This window comes from Mustela nivalis, assembly GCF_964662115.1.
Source record: "Mustela nivalis genome assembly, chromosome: 2".
In the NCBI taxonomy this organism is placed as follows: domain Eukaryota; kingdom Metazoa; phylum Chordata; class Mammalia; order Carnivora; family Mustelidae; genus Mustela; species Mustela nivalis.
The window spans coordinates 159,735,627-159,761,071 of NC_139021.1; the positions used below are offsets into that span (position 1 = coordinate 159,735,627).

Genomic DNA, 25,445 nt, shown 5'->3' on the forward strand with positions numbered 1-25,445 from the left:
TCTCTTCCCCACTCTCTTCTTGGAGGGGCAGCGGGAGGAGTGCTGGTGTCAGAAGAGGCAGATGAGGAGGACCCCCAGCCCCCTTCACCCCCTGGGGAAGAGGAGAGGCTGCCTGGTCCTGGGACTTCCCCTGTGCCTCCCGGAGGAGGCCGGTGGGGGACGGCCGCAGGTGGGCTCTGCTTGGGAGGCTGGCGTGAGGCAGGAGCCAGAGCCTGACTCCCTCCGGCCTTTTGGTCCAGATGCCAAGGATGGCCAGAAGCAGAGAGCAGTCGGACTGCAGCTTGCGTGGGCAGAACCTAGGGAAGTTTTGCGAAGCATAGGCCCTGTTAGTGGGACAGGGTTCTCTGCCGAGGGAGCTGGGAGGGGCTACCAAGGAGTGTCCAGGAGACACCGTGTTGCAGAATCCTTAACCGACCCAGCACCTGGGCGCAGCCATGTCTGCATACCCCTTCCTCCTTCCACACCTACGTCCCCAGCCCTCGGCTTCCCTTCTCAAAGAATACCACCCCCCGCCCCACCAACCCAGGAGCACGGAGCCCAGAGCCCGGGGTGATGTGCTCTCAGAACCCTGGTGTCAGCTTCCATCCTGGGCAGGAAATCACAGAACCACTGTGAGAGCTTTCGCTCTCCTCCACGCCCTGGCCAGGCACTGTAAGAAAACATTTTGCTGGCAGAGGGAAGCCGAACAGAGTTGGAGTTTCTCTAAGGAGAGGTCCTCTGCGAATTATGGCTGGAAGGATATGATTTCACATCCCCATACGACCTCACCCAGGTCATAGACTCTGCCCCTCATGAGGCAGATCTTGTGAAAGTCCAGAAACCAATCTACATGAAGGCAGTCATCTGTCTGGGCAAGTGTCCGAGTTTAACTGTATCCACAAAGCTCAACCTATGTTCCTTTCCCCCAAAATTGTCAAAACCTGGCTAATGTCCACTCCAGTCCGAGAAAGAGTTAAGACACTGAAGAAAAAGAGAAATCCTCTTATGAGCACACACTCGTTGTTATGATTCTATCTTCCCAGTAACCTGGGAGATCAGACCATTGGTACCCGAGAAGGGAGTTTCTCTGAGATGGATTACCTATTTTAGCCCCCTTTTCTGGGTAATGTCGGCCATGAGCCTGTTGAACACTGATCATATTGTTACCCAGAAGTAGGGGTAGGTTATGTCGATATTTTATTTGGCGACTGTGCACCTGTGGACTTGCTTTTGTCTGTGGGGAAGGACCAGGGTTTGGCCATGGCTCTGTGTACTCGGCCAGGGTGTGTGGATTCGTACGTAAATCTCTGCGTTCACCCCAGAGACCCGCAGCCAGATCACTAAGCAGTGTGGTTCCCCAGCCAGTTCATGCCTCTGTGAAGAGTTGTATTTGCTTGTTTGAGGAAGACCATTGAGATCTAGCACAACAGAGACTTTTCTTCATAAGGAGCTGGGACAGACAGGTCGCCACTGCGCTCAGGAGAGAATGGACAGATCTGCCGTGGAGAGGTTCCCTGTGTCCCTCTACCATTGGAAACCGGGGTGGGGGTAGTGTCGTACCCGAACTTTCCCGGCCAAGGCCTCAGGTCCTCTTGCTGCCCCCTGTGCACGTGTGTGCATACACACCCATCTTGTCAGAATGTGTCTTCACCTCCTATCTTCCCCCCAGCAACCCCCTTCCAGCCCTGAAGGTAGGCATCAGTCTCCTTCCTCCACTGGCAAGGGCACCAGGCGAGAAATCCGCTGCCTCAGCTCTGCCCTTCTCCCCCAAGTGCAGGCTCTGGATGTGGGAGGGAGGAGCCGGGCCCTGCTGACCCTGGGCTCCCCTCCCCAGGCACCTCCTCCTCCTCGGCAGGCCAAGGGGCAGCTGCAAAGGGCAGGGGCGAGGGGGACACTTCAGGAAAAGGGCTTGGGAGGCAGGCAGGCCAGACGGCTGCCTGCCGGAGGAGTGGGTCTGAGCCTGCTGGCTGCCCAGGGAGGAGCCCTGAGCTCAGAGTCTTCCCTGCCTGCCCTCCCCCCGGGGGACCACAGTGGCCCGTGCTCGCGGGGACTCTCTGGGACCCTCCCCATCCTGCCCTGGGTGGGGGCGCAAAGGCAAGGAGGGTGGGGGAGGGCTGGGCCTGGCTCTGGGGCTGGGAGACAGATCACGAGCCTCTAGCTGAGTTGCAGGAGAGCCAGTAATTCAAACCATCCTGACCCTTCGGTGAACCTGAACCTGCTGACCTTGACAACGCCAGACAAGGGAGGCCTCACAAACCTCAACCTGCACGAAGGCCTCGCCTTCGCTCCCTCCCTTCCTTGGAGCCCCAGGGCCCAGCCTCCAGGTGGCTCCTCATTTGGCTGTCCCCACCATTTGGCTGTCCCCACCACACATCAGTATCCCTCCCTCCCCGAAGGACCCCCCCCCTCCCCGCCTGCCTCAGAAGGCTCTCTGTGCAAGGCTCCCCTGGAGACCCTCTTCGCACCTCACAGGGGGGCCCCCCCGCCGCCAGGCCGAGGGGTTCTCCTTTAAACACGGCTTTCACACCCTGCGCATTCTCCTCCTGCCTGAGCCTTGATCTTTTTCAGAAGTACTGGCTATAGTATGCATGTGTGTGTGTGTGTGTGTGTGTGTGCACGCAGGTGTGCGCGTGTGGGGTCTGGGTGCACACAAGGGCAGAGGTAAAATGTGATCAAGACAGAGCGGGCAGAGGAGGGAAGAAAAGCCCAAGGAAAGCAGCCCCAGGAACCTGCATTAAGGTAAATGCAGTTTATGAAGTTTATGTTTCCCTCCTAGGGAGAGCTGGATTCCATTCAACAGCCTCTCAGAGGCTGGCAAACAGCTCCTGAAGCAGAAAGTGCGGGCAGGAGCTCAGGCAAGCCAGTGACAGAGGGAGGGATGCATAGACTCTCCCTCTCTCTCTCTCTCTCTCTCTCTCTCTCTCTCTCTCTTGTCCACGGGCTCACACAGATCTCCCTAGCGTCCAGCCGACTGCAAAGTCTGGATGGAGGGGTATGGATGGTGTGTTTGGTAGGAGTGACTCTAAGAGCTTCACTTTCCTTCCCTCTCACCTGCCCAGCAACCCCCCCCAATCTTCCTCTCCTTTGGTGGTATGGCCCACCCAGACACACAACCAGTGAGCACGCCCTCCCCGGGCAGACTGGTGGCATGGCAAGCGGGACCGAGGGCCGGGTGGACCCCTGGGACAGCCAGCCTGTAAAAGCTACTCTGTGTGAGGGGCAGTGGGGACAGTCTCAGGCAGATCGTCGTGAGGCATAAGTGGTAAAAGGGACCAGAATGTGGTCTCCCAGGAAGCTATCTTTTTTCTGACACTGGGATTCCTTTTCTCTGGTATCTTGGTCTAGGCCAGCTGGGTACCTTGTAGCTCCTGAAGACAGCTACAGTTGGGGTCTCTTAAGGAGAAACAGAGACAGTGTATTTTTTTTCCTGGGACTTCAAAGGAAATGAATGATTGGCAAGATTAAGGATAAGGGCTCTCAGAGGGACGTGCGAGCAAGGTGGCCTATCTGCTCTTCTGGGCGTTTCTTGGTGTGCACAAGCACATGGGTTCATGTGTGCGTATACTAATCATGTAAATGGACTGGAGTCCTTGACTTTGGAGGAAAGGAGAGTGTGTAGTAAAGGCCTTCACTCCGACCCTTGGGGTTGACAATCCCTTGCTTCGGTGACAGGCCTTAGCTGGGGATGGGACACGGGGAGGGGAAGTCTGTCTCCTGCCTCTCCCCAGGAACTTGGTGTCCCTGTTCAAGTTCCACCAGGAGCTGGGACAGAGGAGCATAGCAGAGGTAGAGTCATCCAAAGGCGGACCGTGGAGGGAAAAAGAGTTGAAAGGAAAGCGAAGGATGGGCAGAAATTGCTGATTATGGAGAATGCTCTGGAAGCCAGGAGATGCCAGGCATGGAGGGAGGCAGAAACTGGCCAAGGATGGCTTTCGCCCTTTCTCTCCCCTTCTCTCTCCTCTCCCCTCCCTCCTCCCCTCCCTCCTCCCCTCCCTCCTCCCCTCCCTCCCTCTCCTCATCCCTCCCCTCTTCCCGCCACACATCTTTATTGGTTCCGGTAATAGCGTTGATTTGCATGTCAGGCAAAGCCTTGCTACACACACAGAAAGAAAACCCCAGCCGTGGAGGCTGGCAGTGTCAGCTCTCGCTGTTGTTCGACAGTGTAAAATTAAATTAATAAAGCCCCCAACACAGGAAAACATAACAGGAAATTAATGGCCTTTACTGTCGCTCTGATGCAGTCATTTGCAACCCTGCTTTCCGCACCAAAGACTTCATAAATGCAAGCAGTTTCTCTAAACAAGCATACTTAGGGCGGCCTGCTATGTAATTTTTCGCCTTGCTTGTGTCCTTTGAGCTAACAAAGCCCCCTTCCCTCCTGGCTCCAGAGAGGTTTCTAACTGGTCCTGGCCCCAGCTGGAACCCAGCACCAGGTAGGAGGCCCCAGCCCTATCCTGAGAGCCCACATAGGGCTGGAGGAGGACTCATCCCCACACAGACAGACAGACGCTGGACCAGCCCTCCTTCCCCACTGACGGCCAGGGAGCCTGGAGCCCTAGCCTCTGCCAGCCGGCCAGCAGGAAGGCACAGCGCCTGCTCTCAAGCAGAGAAGTTGATCACTCTGGGGAATTCACCCAAACCCACCCAGGACTCACCCTTCCCCTTTCTATGTACAGTTCAGTTCTCTCTCCACTGCCTGTTCACTCCCCTCCTGTTATTGCTTCTGGTCACCCCTTCCCTCCAGCTTCACCTCTGCCTGCCCCGCCTCCCACTTCCTAGATGGGTCACAGGCACTCACGCTGGCTGTGTGTCAGCCGTGGGGGCTCTTGCCTTTCTTTGCTACAGGTGCCTGGGGATTTGGGCGAGTGGGGACTAGCTTATTCAGAAGGGGGGAGGTCACTGTACTGGTATAATTCTCTGGATGTCTAGGTCTCCCCTCTACTGTTTGGTGAGGAACTGTGAGGGTCACGCCTCTGTTTTCAGGCAGATTTCCTATAAGCTGTTTCAGACAGCTGAGAGTCTGTGGTTTTCCTTTGGTGTGTAAATAGTGGAATATTGAGAAAACTTAACATCTCTCACGAGCTTGGTATCAGTGTGGGTTCAAGTGCCCACTGTGTTGGGATGTATGAGAGGAAAAAATAACCAGGAGGACAGGAGTCTCCAGGAATTTATAATCTACTGGGGGAGGCAAGGCTATCACACATCAGACAATAAGCTATTAATTAAATGCTGAACCATGTGGCCAAGCATTCACTAGGCATCCAGGGAAGTGGCTAGAACAAGCGGGAGTTGGGACTTGAGCCCCAGAGTACCTAAGATGCGGAGAGACTGTCTCCAGAGACCCCTCCCAGGGGAAGGGACATCAGTGGCTGGGCTGAGGATGGTGACAAGTCAAAGCATCAGATTCATAAAGGTCATCTGGTCTTATCCGCCACTCCCATAGAACTCTCCCTTCCCACAGTTCTGGCTGACAGACCACAGCCCCTGCCTGCACATAGGACATACATGGACAGTTGTCGTTGTTAATAGCACTGCCTTGATTCTGAGTCAGGGTAGTGTTGAGGGAAAACCTTGGAAGCCAAATGTCTGGCTGTGGGGTCCATCTGCTCTCCTTACTGGTTGTGGGACCTTCAGCTATTTACATGATGTCTTTGAATCTCAGGTTCCTCCTCTTTAAAATAGAGACAACAATATTCACCACTTAGAGTGATGGTAAAGATCTCCCTTTGATGCCCTCTCTTCTCTCCCTCCCTTCCTCCCTTCTTTCCATCTGTCCCACCTGGTTTGCTGAGCCCCCGGGTGAATTTTAATTTCTTACATGATGTGGTCCCTGCACTGGAGGAAGGTTTCCCACCATCCTGGTTGCCCATATCTGAATTCACTCTTGACAGTTAAAGTCTTTCCTACGTGCCCACTGAACCCTAGAGGCTGTCTAGCCAATGCCAAGAATGGTAGAACCATGGTCACCCTCCATCTGGAGATTCTGCCTCCATAACGTAGCCCAAGATTACATTCGATTTTTTTTAGCAGTTCTGTCAGACTCAAGATCATATCGAGTTCATGGTCAACGAAAACCTCGAGATCTTTTTCACATCAATTGCTATCAAGCCAGGTCTACCCCATTTTGCACTTGGATAATTGATTTTTTTTTTTTTAACCTAAACATAGGGCATTCCATTTATCCCTGTTGAATTTCATCTTGTTGGTTTGGGCTCTTAATTCCACCTGATTAAGATCATAAGGGTGTCTTCTGTAGCATCATCCTAATTGTTTTTTTGGGTTTTGTTTTTGTTTTTTTTTTGTTTTTTTTACAAGAATTATTTGCCTTGGGGTACCTGGGTGGCTCAATCGGTTAGGTTAAGCATCTACTTTCAGCTCAGGTCATGATCTCAGGGTCCTGGGATTGAATCCTGCATGGGTCTTTCTAGCGGCAAGTCTGCTTCTCCCTCTCCCTCTCCCTCTGTGCTCTCTCTCAAATAAATTTAAAAAATTTTTTAAAAAATGATATGTCTTTACAGTAAAGGAGAGACAGTGGCCCACCAGTGGAAACTTCCCTCCTGGTTGCAGTAAATGAATGCCTTGGGTACTACTAAGCCCAGCAGCCATCAAGCATTTCACTTTTCTTCATCCTGCCCATAAAATTAGGAAGGGGATTCTCTGTGAAATGTTAACATTCACCACATCCACAGCATTTTCTCAATCAATTAAAAATACAACTGAAGTTGATGAGCAGATTGAGTGCCTGTTATGTATAAAACATGGCGGGGAAAAAAAAAAAAACATGGCGGGACTGGTTTACAAAAGTAAATAGAATGCAGTTCTTGACTTTGAGAAGCTTCTAATCTAGTAGGGAGGAAAACATGCGCATCATTATACAAGCAGAATGTGATAGATGCTATGATCAAGGTATAAAGTGCTATGATGAGTGTTTAAAAAAGAGAGAGAGCGCGCACAGTTGTTTCCAATCAGGGCAGTTAAAAGAGGTTTTAGTGGGGTTAGCATCTGATCTGAGCATTGATAGCTAATGAATGTGCCACAACTTCTTCTTGGTGGGTGCAGGTAGGTTCCGGGGTAGCCCCATGTTTTTTCCCAGGGCCCACACATTAACTGTATAACAATGTCTTCTAAAAGATTTCCCGACCCTAGCATTAAATTTATTAGAGCGTTATTTGCATGAGCCTCCTCCCCTTGGCAGGGAAGATGGCATTGGGCTTTGTCACTGCCTCACGCTTTCACTGGGACTTCTCAAGGGTTACCAGCAAAAAAGGTAGGATCCTATCCACTTTCTCTTGGAGGGTGCCAGTAGATGAATTATCTGAGCCCAGGGAAAGTTAAGTACATTGAAATAGAGAAGAGTTACCTGCCTGGCCCCCTGCTGATATGGGCAACTCATGCTGGTCCCATTTTGACAATTCTTTGCTTTGGTGGAGAAGAAGGCAAGCAGAGGGAGGGACGGTCAAGAGGGTCTGCCTTCTCCCCCTTTTTTCTCTCTTACTCCCCTTGCCAAGAACTGAACCTAAGCCTGCCTTCCTTTTTGTTCTTTCTTCAGACATAGCTACGAAAGCCCTTTTCTGTTGTCTCAGCTTGTTCTGACCTTTTGTCTTCCTGACAGGTTCACGCTACTCTCATATCCATCCTTGGTTATGGTCCCCTCCTTCCATCTGTTGTGTCCTTTTTAAAAGGGAAAAAAATAACTTTTGTCTGATAATAAGTGTCATACATGCTCATTGGAAGGTATTTGAAAGATACAGTAAATTTTTAAAAAAAAACACCCATAATCTCATCACTGAGAGATAACTACTGTTAGGATTTGGTATAGTCTTTATGGTCTTTTTTTTCCTTCCGTGCATATATAATTTTTTATCAAAATTGGAATGATACTGTATATACAGCTTGTGTCTTGCTATTTTCACTTAATATTATATAGGACCATTTTCACATATCATTAAATATTCTTTGAAAACATGATTTTTTAATGGCTGCATAATCTTCCACTGTTCAGTGTACATGTCCTTTTAAAATCTAGGCTCATCATATTTTAAAGCTTATCCGTGTGCAACAGCAATGATTTTTCCTTAAATGTCCTTCTCTTTCAACCCTTCCCCCGCTCTAGTCCCTTTACTTTGTCAGGTTGATTATTTGAGCTTGTAGAGGTGGAATTTCATTTTTAGAGCACCCTGTCCTTACGGAACTATACTCCCTTGTAGAATCTCTTGCCGTGGAATCACACGACCGTTCTTGCCTTCCCTGTGTAGCAGTTTGCTTTCCTTAAGTTGGATTCTGTCCAATGCCTCCTTTGCTGGCTACTGTCAACTCCAGACATGCTTGCTTTCTCCGCAGATCCCCATCACTTCCCTTTTATCGTTTTTTTTTTTTTTTAGATTTTATTTATTTATTTGACAGAGATCACAAGCAGGCAGAGAGGCAGGCTAGCGGGGGATGGGGGAGGTGGGAGGGAGAACAGACTCCTGGCTGAGCAGAGAGCCGGATGCAGGGCTCCATCCAAGGAGCCTGAGATCATGACTTGAGCCCAAGGAAGAGGCTTTAACCCACTGAGCCACCCAGGTGCCCTGCCTTTTATTGGTTTTTGTCTCTTGGTCAGAATTAAGCAGCTTGGAATAGTGAAAAGGGCATTGGGCATTGAGAACCTCGGTTCCCATCTTAAAGATCACCAGCTGTGTGACGTGGGAAAATTGCTCAAACTTTCTGAGCTTTTTTTTTTTTTTTGGTCTCTAAGAGGGAATCCGATTAAATGATCATCTCCATGATAATTTGCAGCTGTAAAATGCAGTGACACTGAATCCAGAGTAGCAACTCACTTCGTTGTTTCTTTTTTCTTCTAAAAGGTAAACTGTTAAGCAAAGCAAGTTAAGAGGTTATCTACCTTTGCTTCTGGAATTCTATTAGATGAACCAGCCAATATTCCTTTTTTTTTTTTTTTTTTTTAATCACCTCTGGCCCTATGCTAGGTTTACGAAGATGAAAAAGATGAGTCCCTGCCTTCGAAATAGTCACAGTTTAGTGGAAAAAACAAACATTAAAAAAAAAACGATGAGGGGCGCCTGGGTTAGTGCCCAGTGGGTTAAAGCCTCTGCCTTCGGCTAAGGTCATGATCTCACGGCCTTGGGATCAAGACCCCGCATCAGGCTCTCTGCTCAGCAGGGAACCTGCTTCCCTTCCTCTCTCCCTGTCTGCCTCTCTGCTTACTTGTGATCTCTGTCTGTCAAATAAATAAATAAAATCTTTTTAAAAAATAAATGATGATACATATAGATTCTAAATTTGGCTCTGGCACTTACTGGCTGTAGTAGGTAATTTGGGGTAAGTTGCTTAACTTTTCCATCCCTTGGTTTCTCTGGGTTACGAACTTAAGCTGCCACCAGAATATTGCCTGTGTTTCTTCTGTCTCTTGCATCACTTGTTAGCTGTGTAAACTTAGGAAAGTTCTGGAACCTCTGCACATCATTTCCTCACCTACGAAATGGAGATAATAATAGAAACTTCCTGCTTAAGTTCTTGTGAAAATTAAATGAGTTAACATATGTACAATTCTTAGATGAGTGCCTAATATATAGTAAGCACTTAATGTTAGCCGCTGTTATTGTAAGGATTAAGTCAGTGTCTATATGTTACACATAGTGTCTGCTACTGTAATAGGAACTGGATCGATTTCAGTTATTATTATTATTTCTACAATAGAGGTTTGGATAGATGGCAATTGGAACTCAGAGAAAGAAGAAATTAATACTGCAGAGGGAGGAGCTAGCCACCCACTGGTGTAACTTTGAGGAAACTCAATCCAGAAGAGCTCATGGGACTTGGCCAAGGCCATGTAGCACGTGAGCAACAAAACCAGGATTTCAACTCAGATGTCACTCCTAGTCCAGTGTCCTGTTAGGATCACCAGTGCAGCTTAGTATCCCTAGAGGCACATGGGTGTCAATGGACACAGCAAGACTGAGGTCAGGCAGGCCAGGCACCACGCCCACTTTTCCCCATACCATGAACTCACTGAGTATCTGGAAGCTGAGCTTGGTCAAGGAGAGGAGGTGGTCTGGCAGGGCTAGAAGGCCAGGCAGAACCTAGTCTTGCTCAGAGCCTAAGCTTTGGGCCATGTTTCAAAGGGCTTTTTCATGCCCTGTCCTCGGTCACAGCAGACTCACAGGTTGTCTAGTTTAAGGATGGGAGGCACGGGGGAATGTCATCCAATCTCCTTGGACAAACTGTGTTCCCACCCGCACACTCTCCAGCCTGGGCCTTGCAGCCCTTCCCAGCACATGGCAGTAGGATTTTCTTCCTCTCTCCTTTTCCTGTCTATTTCTCCTTTCCCCCAAGCTTCCCCTCTTCCTTTCTTCCTCTCTTCCTCCCTCCCCTCCCCTCTCCTCCCATTCTCTCCTCCCTCCCTCTCACTCCTTCCCTTTCTTTTCCCCATCCAGACCCCTCCCTGTGGCCCTGAATCCCTGCTCTTGATCCCCTGAGGAAAGCAAAGTAGGGGAGGGGGTGCCTGCAACCCGGCCCGCACCCCATCAGCTGGGAGGCCGGCGCTGCGTGGGGGTGGGGCCCGGGCTGCACCAGGCGGGCTGCCCTGAATGACAAGCGGGGATATTGATCGCATTCTGAACTCAGCCCAGCCGATAGAAGGTAATTAATGACTCCATTTGCCTCAGTACCGAGGAGAACAATTGAGTTTGAAACTGCAACAACTGGCAGCTGGGGGTGAACCCCTCAGAGGGGGAAGGTAGTGTTAGACAAGGGGGGGCGGAGCTGACACCGCCGGTCAGAGCAGACGTTAGCTCAGAGCCCCCCACCCCAAACACAGAGAACCCAGGCCCCTCCAGCGCCCCTGCCCCCTGGGGGCCGAAGCCCCTCATGCAATGATCCTACTTCCTCTGTCCCTTTTCTCTTTTCTTCCTGTCTCACTTCTTGGGGTCATTTTTCTGTCTTCCGGTGAAGTAAAACTGACATCCCCCCAGATTGCTTCCCCTCTGCTGTGTGATCTTGCGCGCCTTTTTTTTTTTTTCCCCTCCCTCGGCTTGTTCCCTGGTTTGTAAAACTGAACTAATGGTATCTCGTTGGCAAGTGTTGTGTGAGAACTGGAGATGCTACGTGTGAAGCTTCTGAAGCCCGCCTGGGACACGGTGTCCATACATGCTAATGATGATGATGGTGATGACCTTTGACATAAAAGGCAAATTTGGTGGCGAATTTGGAGAGGGCTTCAGAGTCAGACATCCTGAGTTCAAATCCAGCCTCTGCTGCTTTGTCCTTGGCTATTGTTGAACAAATAATTTTCCTGCTCATCTGAAAAACGAGAAGTACCTCATAAAGTCAAGCGGATTTAATGAGTATATGTAAAAGCTCTAATGTCAGTTTCTCCAGAGGTAGACGTGTGTACTGGGGCTGTGAAAGCTGGTGGTAGCATACTTCTTCCCTGTACTTGATAAAGATCCCTCTCAAATACCTAATTCTTACTTCTTGGGATTTGTGGGAGAAGTAACCCTTATTCATCCCACCTTGATTTTGTAGACTTTGATGAGCCTGGGTGTTTTCTGGCCAAGGAAATGGCATTATTTCATTCTGTCTCTAATCATCCCCCACACACTTTTTGGTCAGTGCTCAAGACTTTCTCCTGTCCTTCGCAGTGACTACTTTGAAAATTCAGGTAGAAGGTCATCACACAAGGAGGACGGAACACCTTTGTGCCTAGCCCTCACCTTTAGGATGTGGTAGTCAGTGGCTTCTCACCTGCCCAAATTGCTGGGCTCTCTCTGGACAGCACAATTCATGACTGGCCTGGCCTGGAGTCAGAGAAGGTAGAGAATGTAGAAGGTAGGGCTCTGCTCCCAGGAAGCCCAGAAGAGATGGGGAGTGACAAGGCTAAGTGAGTGAGATCAGATCCTTTCGCTGGGGGAGTAAATGACATTTTTATTGATGATTCTAGAAGTAGTGCATGCTTATTGTACAAAGTCTGGACAATATGGAAAAACTTAGGTGAGAAGAAATGATCCAGATTTGCTCATGATCCGAAGGTAACCATTGTTAACCATGTTCACAAAGCGGCTCTACTTCTAGTCAAGATGATCTTTGGTTGTGCACCTGTCTTTGTCCCTATGGAGACCGGGGCACCGCTGCTGGAGCCCCCGCTCTGGACACGGGCTGGGTGGGCTCCTGCTGCCCATTGTAGCTCCGTCCTCAGCTGTCCACAGAGCACCTTCCCGGCGCCAGGCTCTCTGGTGGATATGCCCTTGAGCCAGCCTCCCACTAATCTCTACTTTGTTTGCTCTGAGCTCGTTTCCTCACCAGTAAATAGGGGATCATAATCCCTACCTACCTTGGAGAGTGGTTAGGAAGCCCAGATAACCTAAGATCTGGGAAGGCATTCTGTTAACTGCTCAGCAAACAGGGAGCAGTCAGAGGCAAAGACTATATGAGCCTTTGTTCCCCCGAAAGAAAAATGTTCATCCAAGTTTTAGCTCATGGTTTAATTTAATAAATTTATTTATATCCTGCCTTATTCCAAAAAGGACTTGCCGTAGCTCACTGTCCTTGAGAGTGCTCTTGCTGTAGTGGACAAAACACCCGGAATGGGGTCCAGTCCTGAGAGCCCTAGCGCCGGGCTGTATGACCTCGGGCTGGTCACCTCCCCCTGCTCGCTGCTCACTCCTGCTAGTTTTTCTCACTGTAAAATGAGAAATTTGGACTAAGTCTCCCCTAGTCATTTTCAAACAGTCTGTGCTCAGTCAGCAGAGGGCCACAGGCTGTGCCTTCAGTGTAGGAAGTGTGCAAGGCAGAGAAGTAAGGATGCTAGGAGGGAGACCGTACCCCAGATGGAGTCAAGTGGTCCCCATCTGAGCCCCTGGGGTTAGAACCTGGGCAGCAGAGTGAAATGGCATAGTGGGTAGGCTCTGGGTCAAGCAGACCTGAAGTCAAATCCCGACTGTCACTAACCAGCTGCCTGCCCTTGGCTAAGCCATGTAACGTCTTTTTGCCTCAGTTTCCCTCCCTTTCACATAGGTATCACAGTCCTGACCTCACAGGGTTGTGGGGAGGATTCAATGGCATGTAATAAGCTGAGTACTGTGAGCTGCTCATGGACGGTGGCTAGGTCGGGGACAGAAGGAGGACAGGGCTGAATCCCCCACACGCAGGGACTAATTAGCACACGGTCCCTTCCTTGCTCCAGCAGCGTGCGGGGTGAGGTCTCACTAAACCTACAGCCGCCACATTTTCCAACCTTCGTCTAAAATAGGGCCTGGCAGTGGGAAAGAGAATTAAAAATCAGAATTGTTCCACAAAGCCCAGGACGTGAGGCCACCATACTCCAGCCCTGTTCTTGGAATCCTGACAGGGGGTTGGCTTATCTCATCAAGATAAAGGCCGAGGGCCTCCTCCCATCAGTTAGGAAAGGCTTTCTCTGGAACCAGCTTCCACCGTGGGCCAATAGACCCATCTTATCCTACCCCCCCGCTTGTCTGTGACAGGGCCTCGGTGTGGGGAGTCCAATTCAGAGGTTGTCTCTGGTCCCTGTTCCCAAGCAACCTCTGCTGCCTTCCTAGGATGGTGGTTCTGCAGCTCCCAGGTCAAGTGCTGCTCTTAACTGGGAAGACAGCATTCTCTGTCCTTTGGGCAAAGGTACCATAGGTGGGCAGGGTGGTGTTGGTGAGAGGGCCACTGTTAGAAGCTCACCAGCAGTAGGAATGAGTGAAGAAGGGGCATAAGCCCACCTAGGGCCCTGCTGTGGATCTTCCCACATCCTCTGATTGGTAGGGACCTGATAGTTGACTGGGTATTCTGGGGTGCCAAGCCAGTCAGGTGGCCATCCAGAGACCTTGGGCCAGGGGCCTGGGTCAGCCATTCATTCAGTCACTCATCAAACGCCTCCTCTATGCCCATGTCCATGCCCAGCGCTAGAGCCACAGAGATGAATTCAGTCATGGTCTCTGCCCACGGGGAACTCATGGCCTGGCTCTCTGTTGGATTGGGAATCTTTTTGGAGAAGGATGTTCTCTAATTACTCATGCATTTCCTTTCCCGCTCACTCTGAAACCTAGATCAAGATGTGCTTCTGCCTCCTCCTCTGTCTTGGCCGGCTCCGCCAGCGAGCCTTGACTCCCCAGGGCCTATAATGTCCCATTGTGGTTCCATCCCTTTCCTTGGGTCACCTCTCAGAGTCTCCCCTTGGGAAGTCCCACCCAGAGGGCTCTCTCACCATCATCTTCAGGAGGTCTCTGCCCATGGGCAGCGCTGAGCACCACTTCGTCTTCTCTTCCTTTTCTAGTCTGTTCTTCCATGTTCTCTTTTTGTGTCTGCTCTTCTTTCTCTCTTCTCTTCTGTCTTTTCCCTTCTTCAGCCTACCCTCCCCCAGCCCCATTCAGGCCCTTCTACAGCTGGACCCCCAGGTTCCCCGTTCAAGTGACTTCTTCCCAGCCAGCACTTCCCCGGGCTTCCGGGGCAAGGAGCGTCTTCCCTTCTTCCTCTGCCTGTTCTCTGCCTCTGCCTTTCCTCCTTTCCTGGACTTCTGCTTCTTGAACCTCTGATCCCAGGCTTCTCCCAACCACCTCTCCTCACTCCCTTCCCACACTGTCCCCTTGCCTTCATCCTTTCCGTCCTTCTCCAGTTGAAGGGAGGGTGCCACTGCTCCTCTGAAGAGAGCCTGCGAGAGCTTCCTGTCCCCACCCTCCATGGCTCTACTGCCCATGCCCTGTCTCTGCACCCCCACCCCCCACTCCCTCCAGAAGTTTCTTTGTGCTCCTTCATTATTCATCATTACCACTGCCTTTCCTGCCTCCTCATTGCCTTCTTCTTCCTCTGGGAGTTTCCTCAAGCCTCCTGTAGCCTCTCTTGGGGTTCTCTGCAGGCTCTCATCACACCACCTTGCTTTCCTGATCCTCCAGCACCTTCTTTCTCTCCCTCACCCCTGCGCCCTTCCTCCTCCTCTCCTTCCCTGTGCCCACCTCCTGCTGCCTCCCCTTCCAGTAGCAGGCTTCCCTTCGCCTTTCCTTCCTCCCTCCCCCTTCCACTGCTGCCTCTGTAACCTGTCTTATCACCAGGGCCTGAGTATACAAAAAAATAAATAAATAAAAAGGTCAGTGAGTGGAGGGAGCAGCAATAACCCCTAAAACAGTACTATCAGTGGAACATGATTGATCAATTGAATTCCATAGCGGCTGAAAAATGTGGGATTAAGTAGTGTATTATACGCACAATGAGTTGAGGCATGATGTTCATTTCAAGTTCATTTCGCCGGCCTCTGCCACCAGATCAGGCAATCAATAGGGGCAGCAGATATCATATATCACCTCTCTGCGGGCTGGGGAGAGAGCACCATAATCTCTCGCAAATTTAGAGTGACAGATTTGTCAAGATCTGAAGGGCCCCTGAATAAATGAAGGAAAAGAGACTCCTCCAGCCAGTGACCTGAGGACAAAGCTTCAGTTCAGCCCCCATACACACACACACACACACACACGGTGGAGTCAAGCCACACACAGGCTCAGACACAAATCCACGCAGGGGCACGCTGTGAGCCTTCCTACACGTATGCACACACTTGGGCACTGAACGCAGGAGCACCTGCTCACAGACAAATGCACACCTTCCTTGCCGGGACCCATTTGGCGACACCGCAATAACCGCACACAAAGACACCGCCACCTCGCTCGGCCCGACAGCAGGGATTCCCAAAGAGGTTAGGAGGATTCCAGTGGGAGACGATTAGACACAATGAACACGCAAAGAGCTACAGGGGTAGAATCAGGAGGCACATCCTTGAAAGAAAAGCAGGCACAGAAGAAACACGGGGCACCTGAGCTCACACTCCTCGTGCAGTGACACATGCATGTGTGCACACACACATGCGTGCGCACACGTGCACACACGTGCTTGGAGAACAGCTCTTGTTCTGTCACTTACACAAATACCCACACATATCTGTCTGGATATGTTTACACGTGTACAAATGTGTATACACAGAGAATATCCATATGCAAGGAAAAACTAAGTGTGCCTCACCCTAACTTATATAAGAGAGACACATGCAGTGTCTAAGACAAAATCGTTCCAGAGGCTTGCACAGTAAAAAATACAACAACCTAGTTTTGTGTCCGTAGGAATGCAGGGAGCATGGAAACCCCATGGAGGCTGGCCCTGTGTCTGTCTCTCCACCTCAGCCTGGATCCTGCCCTTCATTTTTCTCTCTTTCACATGCGTGTGCGCACACACACACACACACACACTTTCTTTGCTTTCCAACCTCCTGAGGAATACAGTACAGGGAAGGGAAGATAGTGGGTCCCATTTGGAAAGCAGACCCCATGCTCCATCTGGGAGGCTGGAAGAGAGGATGGCTGCAGGTTGAGGTTAATCAATATGTAATATTTTCTATGGTCTCCCGAATGATACTGTACGGTGTTACTGTATATAATGCAATATTGATTATATCATATCGTATAATCACCTATAAACTGATATATATAATAGTCCCAGAGGAACACCCTGAGGCCTCCAGCATGTGCTGGCCCCAGGCCCAAGGCTCCTCTGTGGGTCTTGGGCTGAAGGAAGCCAAGGAGTGGCCACACTGGGGCTGGCGAGGACCCAGCCTCGGGTTGGGGTGTTGCCACGTAGATGTTCACAGGGAGAGCCAGTGAGGAGACTCTTAGCTCACTGCATGCTCTAGAAACTAAAAGATGGCATGCAGGGGTGCAGGGATTGGGGGGAAGGGTAGCAGAAAGTCTGGGTAGAGAGGAACCTGGACAGAACTGGCCTGCGGCCCCAGGGAGCAGGCACAAGTGTGGCACCTCCGTGGTTTTTCCTTCACAGAGTGTGTCTCCGCACTCTGTGACAACCACAGGAGGAGCCAGGCACCCATGGGGCTGGCCCCTGACAGAGGCTTGGCTGGAGTCCAGGTCGGAGACAGAGGCTGAGGAGGGCAGTCTGGGCATAGGAGCACACTCTGGGCACAAAGACACGGTCTTTAGTCTCTGCCCAAGGCGGGGTCTCACTCCTCATGTATCACCTGCTGTCCTCCTGCTCTGGTCTCTGTCCTGGCCCCACAAGAGCAGAATCCCTCAGCTTGATTTTCAGAGTCCCTCCTCCCTCGGTGGTGAAGTTAATTACTTCACCCTGTCTCCGTGCTACACTCAGCCTCGGAGATTTGATGATTTTCCACCCTTGGAGTCAGTGGAACTGAAATTCATCTCAGAGCCGAGTTCAATTCTCCACAGGCTCGGTAATGCTGGTCTGAGACACCCAGCTCCTCCCCCAGGCTGACCCAGGCCTGGGGACAGAAGGGGTTCTCGGAGACATTCCCTCAGGAGACCCCCTGGCTATAGCTCTGCCCAGTCCTTCCCACACCCCCGGCTCCCTACACTGGGACAACTTGCCTTTCTTTTCCCAGGTCCTTCAGAGGCTCTGGCTTCCCCAGCCAGATTTTGGAGGCATGGTCAGCCCTGGGTCAGCTGCTCTACCTAGAAGCTGGGGGTGGGGGGTCCCAGCAGGGCTACAAAGTCCCCTTGACCTACTATGCCTGTGCCAGCCTGCACTGATGCCACCAGTGTCCGTGTGTCCTCCAGATGTGTCCGAGGGCTCGGTCCCCAATGGAGACTCCCAGAGTGGCGTGGACAGTTTGCGGAAGCACTTGCGAGCGGACACCTTCACCCAGCAGCAGCTGGAAGCTTTGGATCGGGTCTTTGAGCGTCCTTCCTACCCTGACGTCTTCCAGGCATCAGAGCACATCAAATCAGAACAGGTGAGGAAGGAGCTTTTTTTTTTTTTTCTTTTTAAATATTTTATTTATTTATTTGACAGTAAGAGAGAGCACAAGTAGAGAGAAACAGGTTCCCTATTGAGCAGGGAGCCCAATATGGGGCTCCATCCCAGGACCCCGGGATTGTGACCTGAACTGAAGGCAGCCGCTTAATGAATGAGATACCCAGGCACCCCAGGAAGGAGCTTTCTGCTGCAGACGTGGACAGGGACAGGGCAGGACAAGGCCTCTGAAAAACGTGTGTACCCAGCATCACCCATGTGACATACAGGTACACCATGTGCATGCCAAGTAGACACACTCACACCGAGATGCTATGGTAGTGTTCAGAAAAACCATTATGGTATATGGCAGTTAGAAATGATGAGTTCTGGGTGATAGGTCTTGAGTAAGTCTTGTTCCCTTTCAGAGCCTCAGTTTCCCCATCTGTAGAATGGAGGACTTGGGTAAGGTCTAATAGGTCGCTTCTGGCCCTGCCGTTCCGCGCATGTGGCATAGAAGACCCAGGACACGTCTTTGTCCTCTTGCCATGTCCCTTGCCTAAATGCCTCAAAGGTCTTACAGAAAGTTTGTGTGAGACCAGGGTGCTCTTCTCGCCCTCGGGGCCTGCTTCCTATTCCCAAGTCCAGCTGTCCAGTGTGACCCGAGGTCAGCTGATGGCCTACCCCTCCGCCCCGATAATTCGTCCAGACGCAGCACAACCCTGCACACCACACAGCCCACAACATACCCGCACAATACACAACATAGACACATCTCCTAACTCCTTACATTTACACTTGTGCACGTGTTTACACACCACCACCAGGCACCTGCTCCCTCCCCCCACTCACAGCTCACACTCCTGCTAGGACACACACCCCCATCCCATCTGCCAGAAGGGGGACTCTCTCCCAGACCACAGCTCGGCACACCCCCAGCACCTGCCTCCACCCACACATCCAGAGGGGCCCCAGTGCACACACTCCCATTCCTCCCACACCTAAGGCCCTGGCCAGGCTCACAGCGACCGCACAACCCCGTCCGCTGGGCTTGCACGCGCACATACACGCTCGCGAGCTCTCACACCTGCGCAGCCCTGCAGGCTCCACGCGGCGTGGTTCCGCTCTAGGACGCCAGAGGCTCCCAGCCACTCGCCTCTCTCTCCGCCCGTCCTTTTATCCCATAAGCTGTTTGTCTTCATAAAACAAAAATCAAAAGTCTTTTTAAGGTGCCCTGAGCCATAAACCAACAAAGGAGGAGCCGGCCGAGGCGGGCGGCTCGGTGCACCCTCCACGAGTCCCTGGCTGTATTACAATGAATAACCTTTATTTACTTTCATTAGACTATTAAACACCAGCACAGTCATTTTTCCCCCTGAAACTCGGAGCAGGGCCCATAAAGCAAATCCGAAGCCTAATTGAGTTCATTTTAATTTCTCTCCGATCACAGCGAATTACTCTGGTGATAAATCAGGGGGCAGCTTCACCCCCAGTAGAAGGCCTAATTTGCAGCTAATTACAAAACTGATTTCTACAGGAAGATCAATACGAGAAGGAATTGGAAATGACGAGGCAATCCCGGCCAGCCAGGGAGGGGAGGGGGCCCTCTGGGGGGGCCAGGAAGCGGAAGGGAAAAAAACGGACCCGAAAGAGCAGAAAATCAGTTTTAATTTAACGTAATATTAATCAGAGCAACTTTTCCTGCTTTGTGCAAGCTCCTGGTCGGCCCGGCTCCGGGGTCTGGCTGAGCGGTGACGGCAATAAAAAGGCAATTACCCGAGTGTTTCGGGCAGGACACCCTTTCAGAGGCAATGACTGGCCCCCTCCCACCCTTCTGTTAGCCATGTGGACTCTCCCCCTCCCCAATTTCATACCCCAGTGCACAGGCAGAGAGCGAGGGGCCCGTGGGGCTGTCTTTGTTTGTTTTTTAAAAAGGGGGTGCCAGCACCCGATCAGCCAGCCCAGCAGTGCCAGGCCCAAAGCCCCCCTAGGCCCTTCCCCCAGCTCCTGCCTCGGTGGGCCCATCAGGGCCTGCCCCTCCTCCCCAGGACTCCAGGGGGACCTGAGAACACCCCTTGCTTCTCAGCGGGGGGGGGGGGCCCAACTGCTACACTCCGCCCTTGGGGCTTTGTCGGCAGGAGAGGCTACCGCAGTTCAGAGAGGGCTGGGATCACCACCACTAACTATCCTCTAGCGACCCCCAGTTGGGTCTCCCCCACCCACACAAAACTCTCCATCATCTGCTGAGCCCGCCCCTCCCTTGCTCCCCTCCCTCTGCCTGACCATCTCCTTCCGCCCCATCTGGGAAGGCTCCCTGTCCCTCCCCCCCATCTGCACACCGAGCCCTCTCTCCGTGTGTGCACATCAGTAGAGAGCTGTCGCTTTTCTCTCTTCTCCCAGGGGAACGAGTACTCCCTCCCAGCCCTGACCCCCGGGCTTGATGAAGTCAAGTCAAGTCTATCTGCATCCGCCAACCCCGAGCTGGGCAGCAACGTGTCAGGCACGCAGACATACCCTGTTGTGACCGGTAAGGAGGCTTCCAGGAGGTGGGGGGAGGCACTGATTTCAGTAAGGGCACCTCAGCCCATGCCATCTGGGGCCCAGTGGGACAAGGGGGCCCCCGTCATGATATCTGCAGAGAGCGCAAGCCTCCGAAAACAGATGTGTGCAGAGGTGAGGAGAAGAGATTGTGGTCAAGGTCTCTGTGTGCTTCCGCCTGGAAAGGTCGAAGCTAGGAGGAGCTGTTGCTGGTTCCTTCTGCCCATCCTCTTGCCTCTCTCTTTGCCTTTTCTCTTGCCACCCCCAAGGTGCCTGGAACTAGAGGCCTCTTGCTAGGATGTGCACAGAAGAGGGCAGAGGGTAAATAATTTAGGCCAGACTTGGGGGAGGAGGGTGGTGTCCAGCCTCCCTACTGCCATGCCTCCGAGGCTCCTCGGGGTCCACCTTCCTCTCCCTCTGGGCAGCCTGGGGAACTGCGGTTTGGGGCTTCAGGGCAGGGCCTCCACTCCTGTGGTTACAGAAAAGCACAATTATTCCAGTCGCACTCCCGCTTCCCAGAGAAATCACTGAGACTGAGGCTTGATTTCAAAGCCAGGCAGGGTCAGGCCTGTCCCACAGTCAAGTGCAGGGGAGAGGACATCTAATCCCGCTGCTCCCATGGATTGGGAGCAGCAGAGGCGGCTGGAGGGGAAGCAGGCTGAGGTGTGGTGCAGCGAAGGACCCAGCCAAGGAAGCTCTAGGCCTCAGAGCTGCAGGCTAAGGAAGGCGCCTGGCACTGCAGAAGGGTTTCCGGGCCAGGAAAGTGCCCAAGTGGGAGAAACACACATTGAGGAGTTATTAAAATTCACCTAATTATTCTGGAGACACTAAAGCCAATGTGCCGTTTGTTCCTTGGGAGACAGAATGATTGAGAAGGGTCTCGGTGGGGATTGGGAGACACTGAGGCGTTACCTGCCGAGCGAGGCGTGTGGAGGCGGCCCGGGGACCCAGCGGCGGGCCTGTAGGCAGCCAGCGTCATAGCCGGTGGCAAAAGGCAGGAAACAAGGCCCTGGTGCTGGTGTGGAGCTGGTCTGAGTAGGGCTCAGGTCTGAGCGGGGCTCAGGTCTGAGCGGGGCTGTGAGTGGCCATCCAGCTTCCACCTGCGGGCTTAGGAGGGCCTTGTCCTTAACCTTCCCAGGCTGTCCTCAAGGCGTGTCCTGGTACAGCTGTTTCTGGCCCAGACAGGGTTGAGCTCTTCAGCTAGGTGATCAGAGATGGAGTTCTGGAAGTATCAGAGACCCGGACGTTGCTTTTGGGAGTGACAACCTTGGCTGGGTCAGGGCATAGCCTATTACCAACTGGCCCTCGATATGCTCCTTGGCCAACGTGGAAGCTCTCTGACCTGCTGGGTGTTCTGACCCAAGGCAGAGAGGTGGTACAGGCCAGGCCAACTTTCTGATCTGCTGAGAGTTTCAGTGGCCACTTACTGAAGGTGGCCCAGCCCAGGCCGGGGACAAAAGAGAGCCCAAAGGACGTTTCCCTCACATCCCAGCTGTGCTTCTCTGTGCCTGGGACCACACGGTCCAGAAGGCAGGGGCTCCCCAGGGTGGAGAGATGGATCTTCGGGTAGGGTTCCTGCTGCAGGAGAACTCGGGCTGGTACAGAAAAGTGCCTCCACCTTGAGCCTCCCCCGCCCGCCTCCCCCCCATGGCCCTGGAACGGTCCCAGCTCAGCCTGGGAACATCTCCGGCTGATCCATCTGGATCCAAGTGTGAGAAAAGTTCATTTCAGACCCAGCTTGACATTCCCAGGTGGCAAGTTAGCACTAACATCTCAATCTGTATGCGACATTTCAATCAAGCGAGGAGTAACAAAAGCAGAACCATTAACATTCGGAGCTGTTCACCAGTGGTAATGACGGGAAACTCGCTCAGAAACTGGAAATTACCAAAAAGAGAGAAGTGTGTGGAGAGGTGGGGGAGGGGAGATGGGAGGAGGTGGGGGCAGGGAATGATTTTTCTACACTTAGGCCAAGATCCAATGTTTGGATTAATGGTGCCATTACCAAAGAGAGGGCTGCCGATTATGCTCATTCTTAAAATGTTTTTGCTGGCAATTAAACGGCTGCAGTTATTGATCTTTGTTGATTTTATGTCCTCCTAATTTGCATAATCTATTAAAGATGAATGATTCATGATGTGTTTATTATGGGGACAAACAGAATTTGCAGGAGGTACTGTCAAGGTGAGAAACGGGGCAGTGCCCAGAGACTTGATGGGCCACCTCGGGAGTGGGTCCAGCATGGTGGCCTTCGGGCCAGGACTTTATGGGTAGCAGTAAGCAGTGATGCAAGGACAGCAGACACAAGAGACTTGGACTTGGGCTAGGTTCTTCTAGAAAGATCTTGGCATCTGTGAAAACTTCAAGCACAGCTGGCATATGGGAGAGGCTTTGGGAATATTTGTAGACATTCCTTTGAAAATTCTTAAAAAGCATATTTTGTTGGAAAATATGAAGGACTTTAGTCAAGAAAGAAAAGGGGAGGCTCTTTCTGGGCAGGTGTGTGCTAACTGTGAGGGAGCAGGGAGGTCGTCTGTGTCCACAGCCTGGCTTGGGTGTGCTAAGGTGTTCCGGGCCCCCTCGTCATCCCCTGTGTCTTGGGCACCCAGCTCATCTTCCTCCCTGGGGACAGGCAGCTGAGGCTGTAAACCTTTAGGGATGAGTCCTGGGGAAACCGGCCCAGCAATGCCCTAGCCCAACCTGGAGAGCCGACCTTATTGATATTCCTGCCACCTCCTGGCACCAGAGGCTGATTTCAAACTTCACCAGCCACTTGATACAGCTGTTCCACAAGGTCAGGACTGAGAGGAGAGAGGAGCCCGGGCTATTGTGTGGAGGGGAGAGAGGGACCCAGTGGGCCAGGACACAGCTAATCACATTGCAAGCAAGGCTGGCTGCCAGTGTCTGGGGCTTGGCCTGATAGTCTCCCCTCCCCACCTTCCATCTTGGAACCAAGGAGAGAGACGGATTTTTCCGGGTGGTGTTTGCAAGTTCTGCCGAGATTTTAATTTCACTGCATCACAACTCAGCAAGCTGCCAAGTCAAGCTGGTTATTTAAATTTATCACCCACTTTCCCTTCCGCCGCTGGGCTGCTCGAGCTCAGCGGCATCTCTTCTCTCCAGCCCACTGCTCTAGGCTGCTGGTCTGGAACGGAGCCGAGTCTCTCCAAAGTGATAAGGAAAAAGGGACCAGCTAGAGGAAAGAGTGAGTTGGGGGTACTCTGGCCCCAGCCTGCCTCAGTTGGGCTGGTGGTGGTTGGTACCTTCTTCTATCAACTTCTTACCCTTCTAGAGGACCCCATGGGGGCTGTCATCAACCCCTCAGTAGTCCCAGGGACCTCTGGACCAGGACTTCAGTGAGGACTCTTGCTCCAACTGGGTGCTGGTGCCTTCAAGTCTCCCATCACTGGTAGAAAAGAGTTCTTCATCCCCATGAACTTCACCTTGGCCTCTTGCTTCCTGCGTCTGTCCAGGTCTTCAGCCATAGAGCAAAATGAAGGGACACAGGCAGCCGTGTTGATCTGGGAGAAGATGAGTACTAGTTTCAGGATGCCCCAAGTCCCTTGGAGAGGCGCCTGAGCATTTAGAGGGTCCCTTGTCCTGGTGGAAGTCCACAGTGAAGAGGAGCACAGGCTCCCTACCCTGGAGGCCACACAGAGCGAGACAGGGAGTGTGCGGCAGCTCTCCACGCTAACCCTAGCAGCCCCGGAATCCACCTGTCAGTCCCTGGAGCTGCTGCCCTGAGCAGGCTTCACTCCCCTCTGGTGGGCATCGCCACCAAGCGCTGGGAAAGCTTCGAGCAAGGGTAGTTCTTCTATCCTTCTTTTAGTCCCAGAGAGGTAGTGGAGGAATTGAGATCCATGTCCAGAAACAAGCAGGCTACACTCCCCAAAACCCAGCTGGATAAAAATGTTACAACAAGAATTGTCAACATACAACCAAACCTCACGCTCTGGTGCCAGAAGAAGAGGGAAACTCAAAGCCAGAGCAGTAGGTGAGAGCCCGAGGGTATCACCCTGGAACTGGACCCTACCTGGGGGAGACTGTGGTTATAACACGCAGACAGGAGCCACGACCTTGGGTCCAAAAGAAGCAGGAAGCCAGAAGTGAGTATCACCCTGTGTAAAGCCAGGAACAGAGCAAGACAATGCCGTGTGTGAAAGGGAAACACACAAATTATCCCAGTGACCCAGGGAAGCAAGTGAATGAAAAATCGTCTCCATGAAAAATGGAGTCCCCACTCCTGACCCTGGTTCAGGGTCCAAATTTATACCTGAGTATGTGGCAGGAACCCCCAGCCAAGACCTGACATAAAAAATTTGTCTAGGATAATAACCTACTCTGAAACCCCAGCAGGAACCAGGGCAAACCTTCTCTACAGAGGCATTCCCGAACATAGGGCACATGGAACCCCAGCAGTAAAGATGAGCTCACTACGAAAAATTACACCCCTCATGTAAATGCAAGCTATCATGAGGGAGAGTTAGTAGAAGCAAGAAATAGGACAACTAATACCCCTAAGAACTAGAGAGAATAGAACAGTCCAAAAGCAACTATAAAATAAGCATGTTTCATATTCCAAAAAAGATAACAGAAAAGCATCAGTTTTGTGTTTATTGCGGATCTGGATCCTTCATCCCCCCCCCCACCCCCACCCCAGCAGCCAGTCTTCTGGTAATAAAAATCAAAAAAGCCAGGAAGGAAGACTACAGCTATATATAGCTTATTGTTTTGGGGTCCAGGAGCCTCAGGCGCAGCCCTGAGAGTAGAGCCTGCCCCGTGCTTATCCAAGCTCCCAGGCTCAAGTGTCAGCACAGAATCTTCCCTTTGGAAAAAAAAAAGTCTGAACTGTGGAAAGCTAGGGACAAGGAAAACACAGTCCTCCTAAGTGAAAAAAAGAGCCTTCTTAGCTTCTCTATTCTCTGTGGATGACAGTGGAGGGAGTAGGTGGTTTTATTCAAGCGTTTGGGAGAAACTTCTCTTGATGCCTTAAGGCTACAGCTTGGAAAGAATCCATAGCTGAGATTCAGGAGGAGGTGGGGATGCTGCCCAAAGCGGGGTGCCCAAGAGAGGAGAGGGAGCAGAAGCTTCTCCTGGAAGTTGATAAGTTGCGGGGAGGTCAATAAGGCAAAGTTCAAAGCTAAAAAGCAGGGCTGACCCCCCAAGGTCCTGGAGGCCTGTGA

At 51.8% G+C, this 25,445-nt stretch overlaps 1 protein-coding gene across 10 annotated transcripts in view; it reads left to right on the forward strand.

The window, feature by feature from the left end:
- The window catches only part of PAX2 (paired box 2), an 89,185-nt gene that overhangs the window by 50,973 nt on the left and 12,767 nt on the right, over positions 1-25,445 (forward strand). For all 10 annotated transcript variants that reach the window (XM_082722420.1, XM_082722426.1, XM_082722419.1 and 7 more), the window contains 2 exons: positions 17,550-17,725; positions 20,125-20,251. In XM_082722420.1, coding sequence (XP_082578546.1) covers positions 17,550-17,725; positions 20,125-20,251 — 303 coding nt within the window. The remainder of the gene's footprint in view (positions 1-17,549; positions 17,726-20,124; positions 20,252-25,445) is intronic.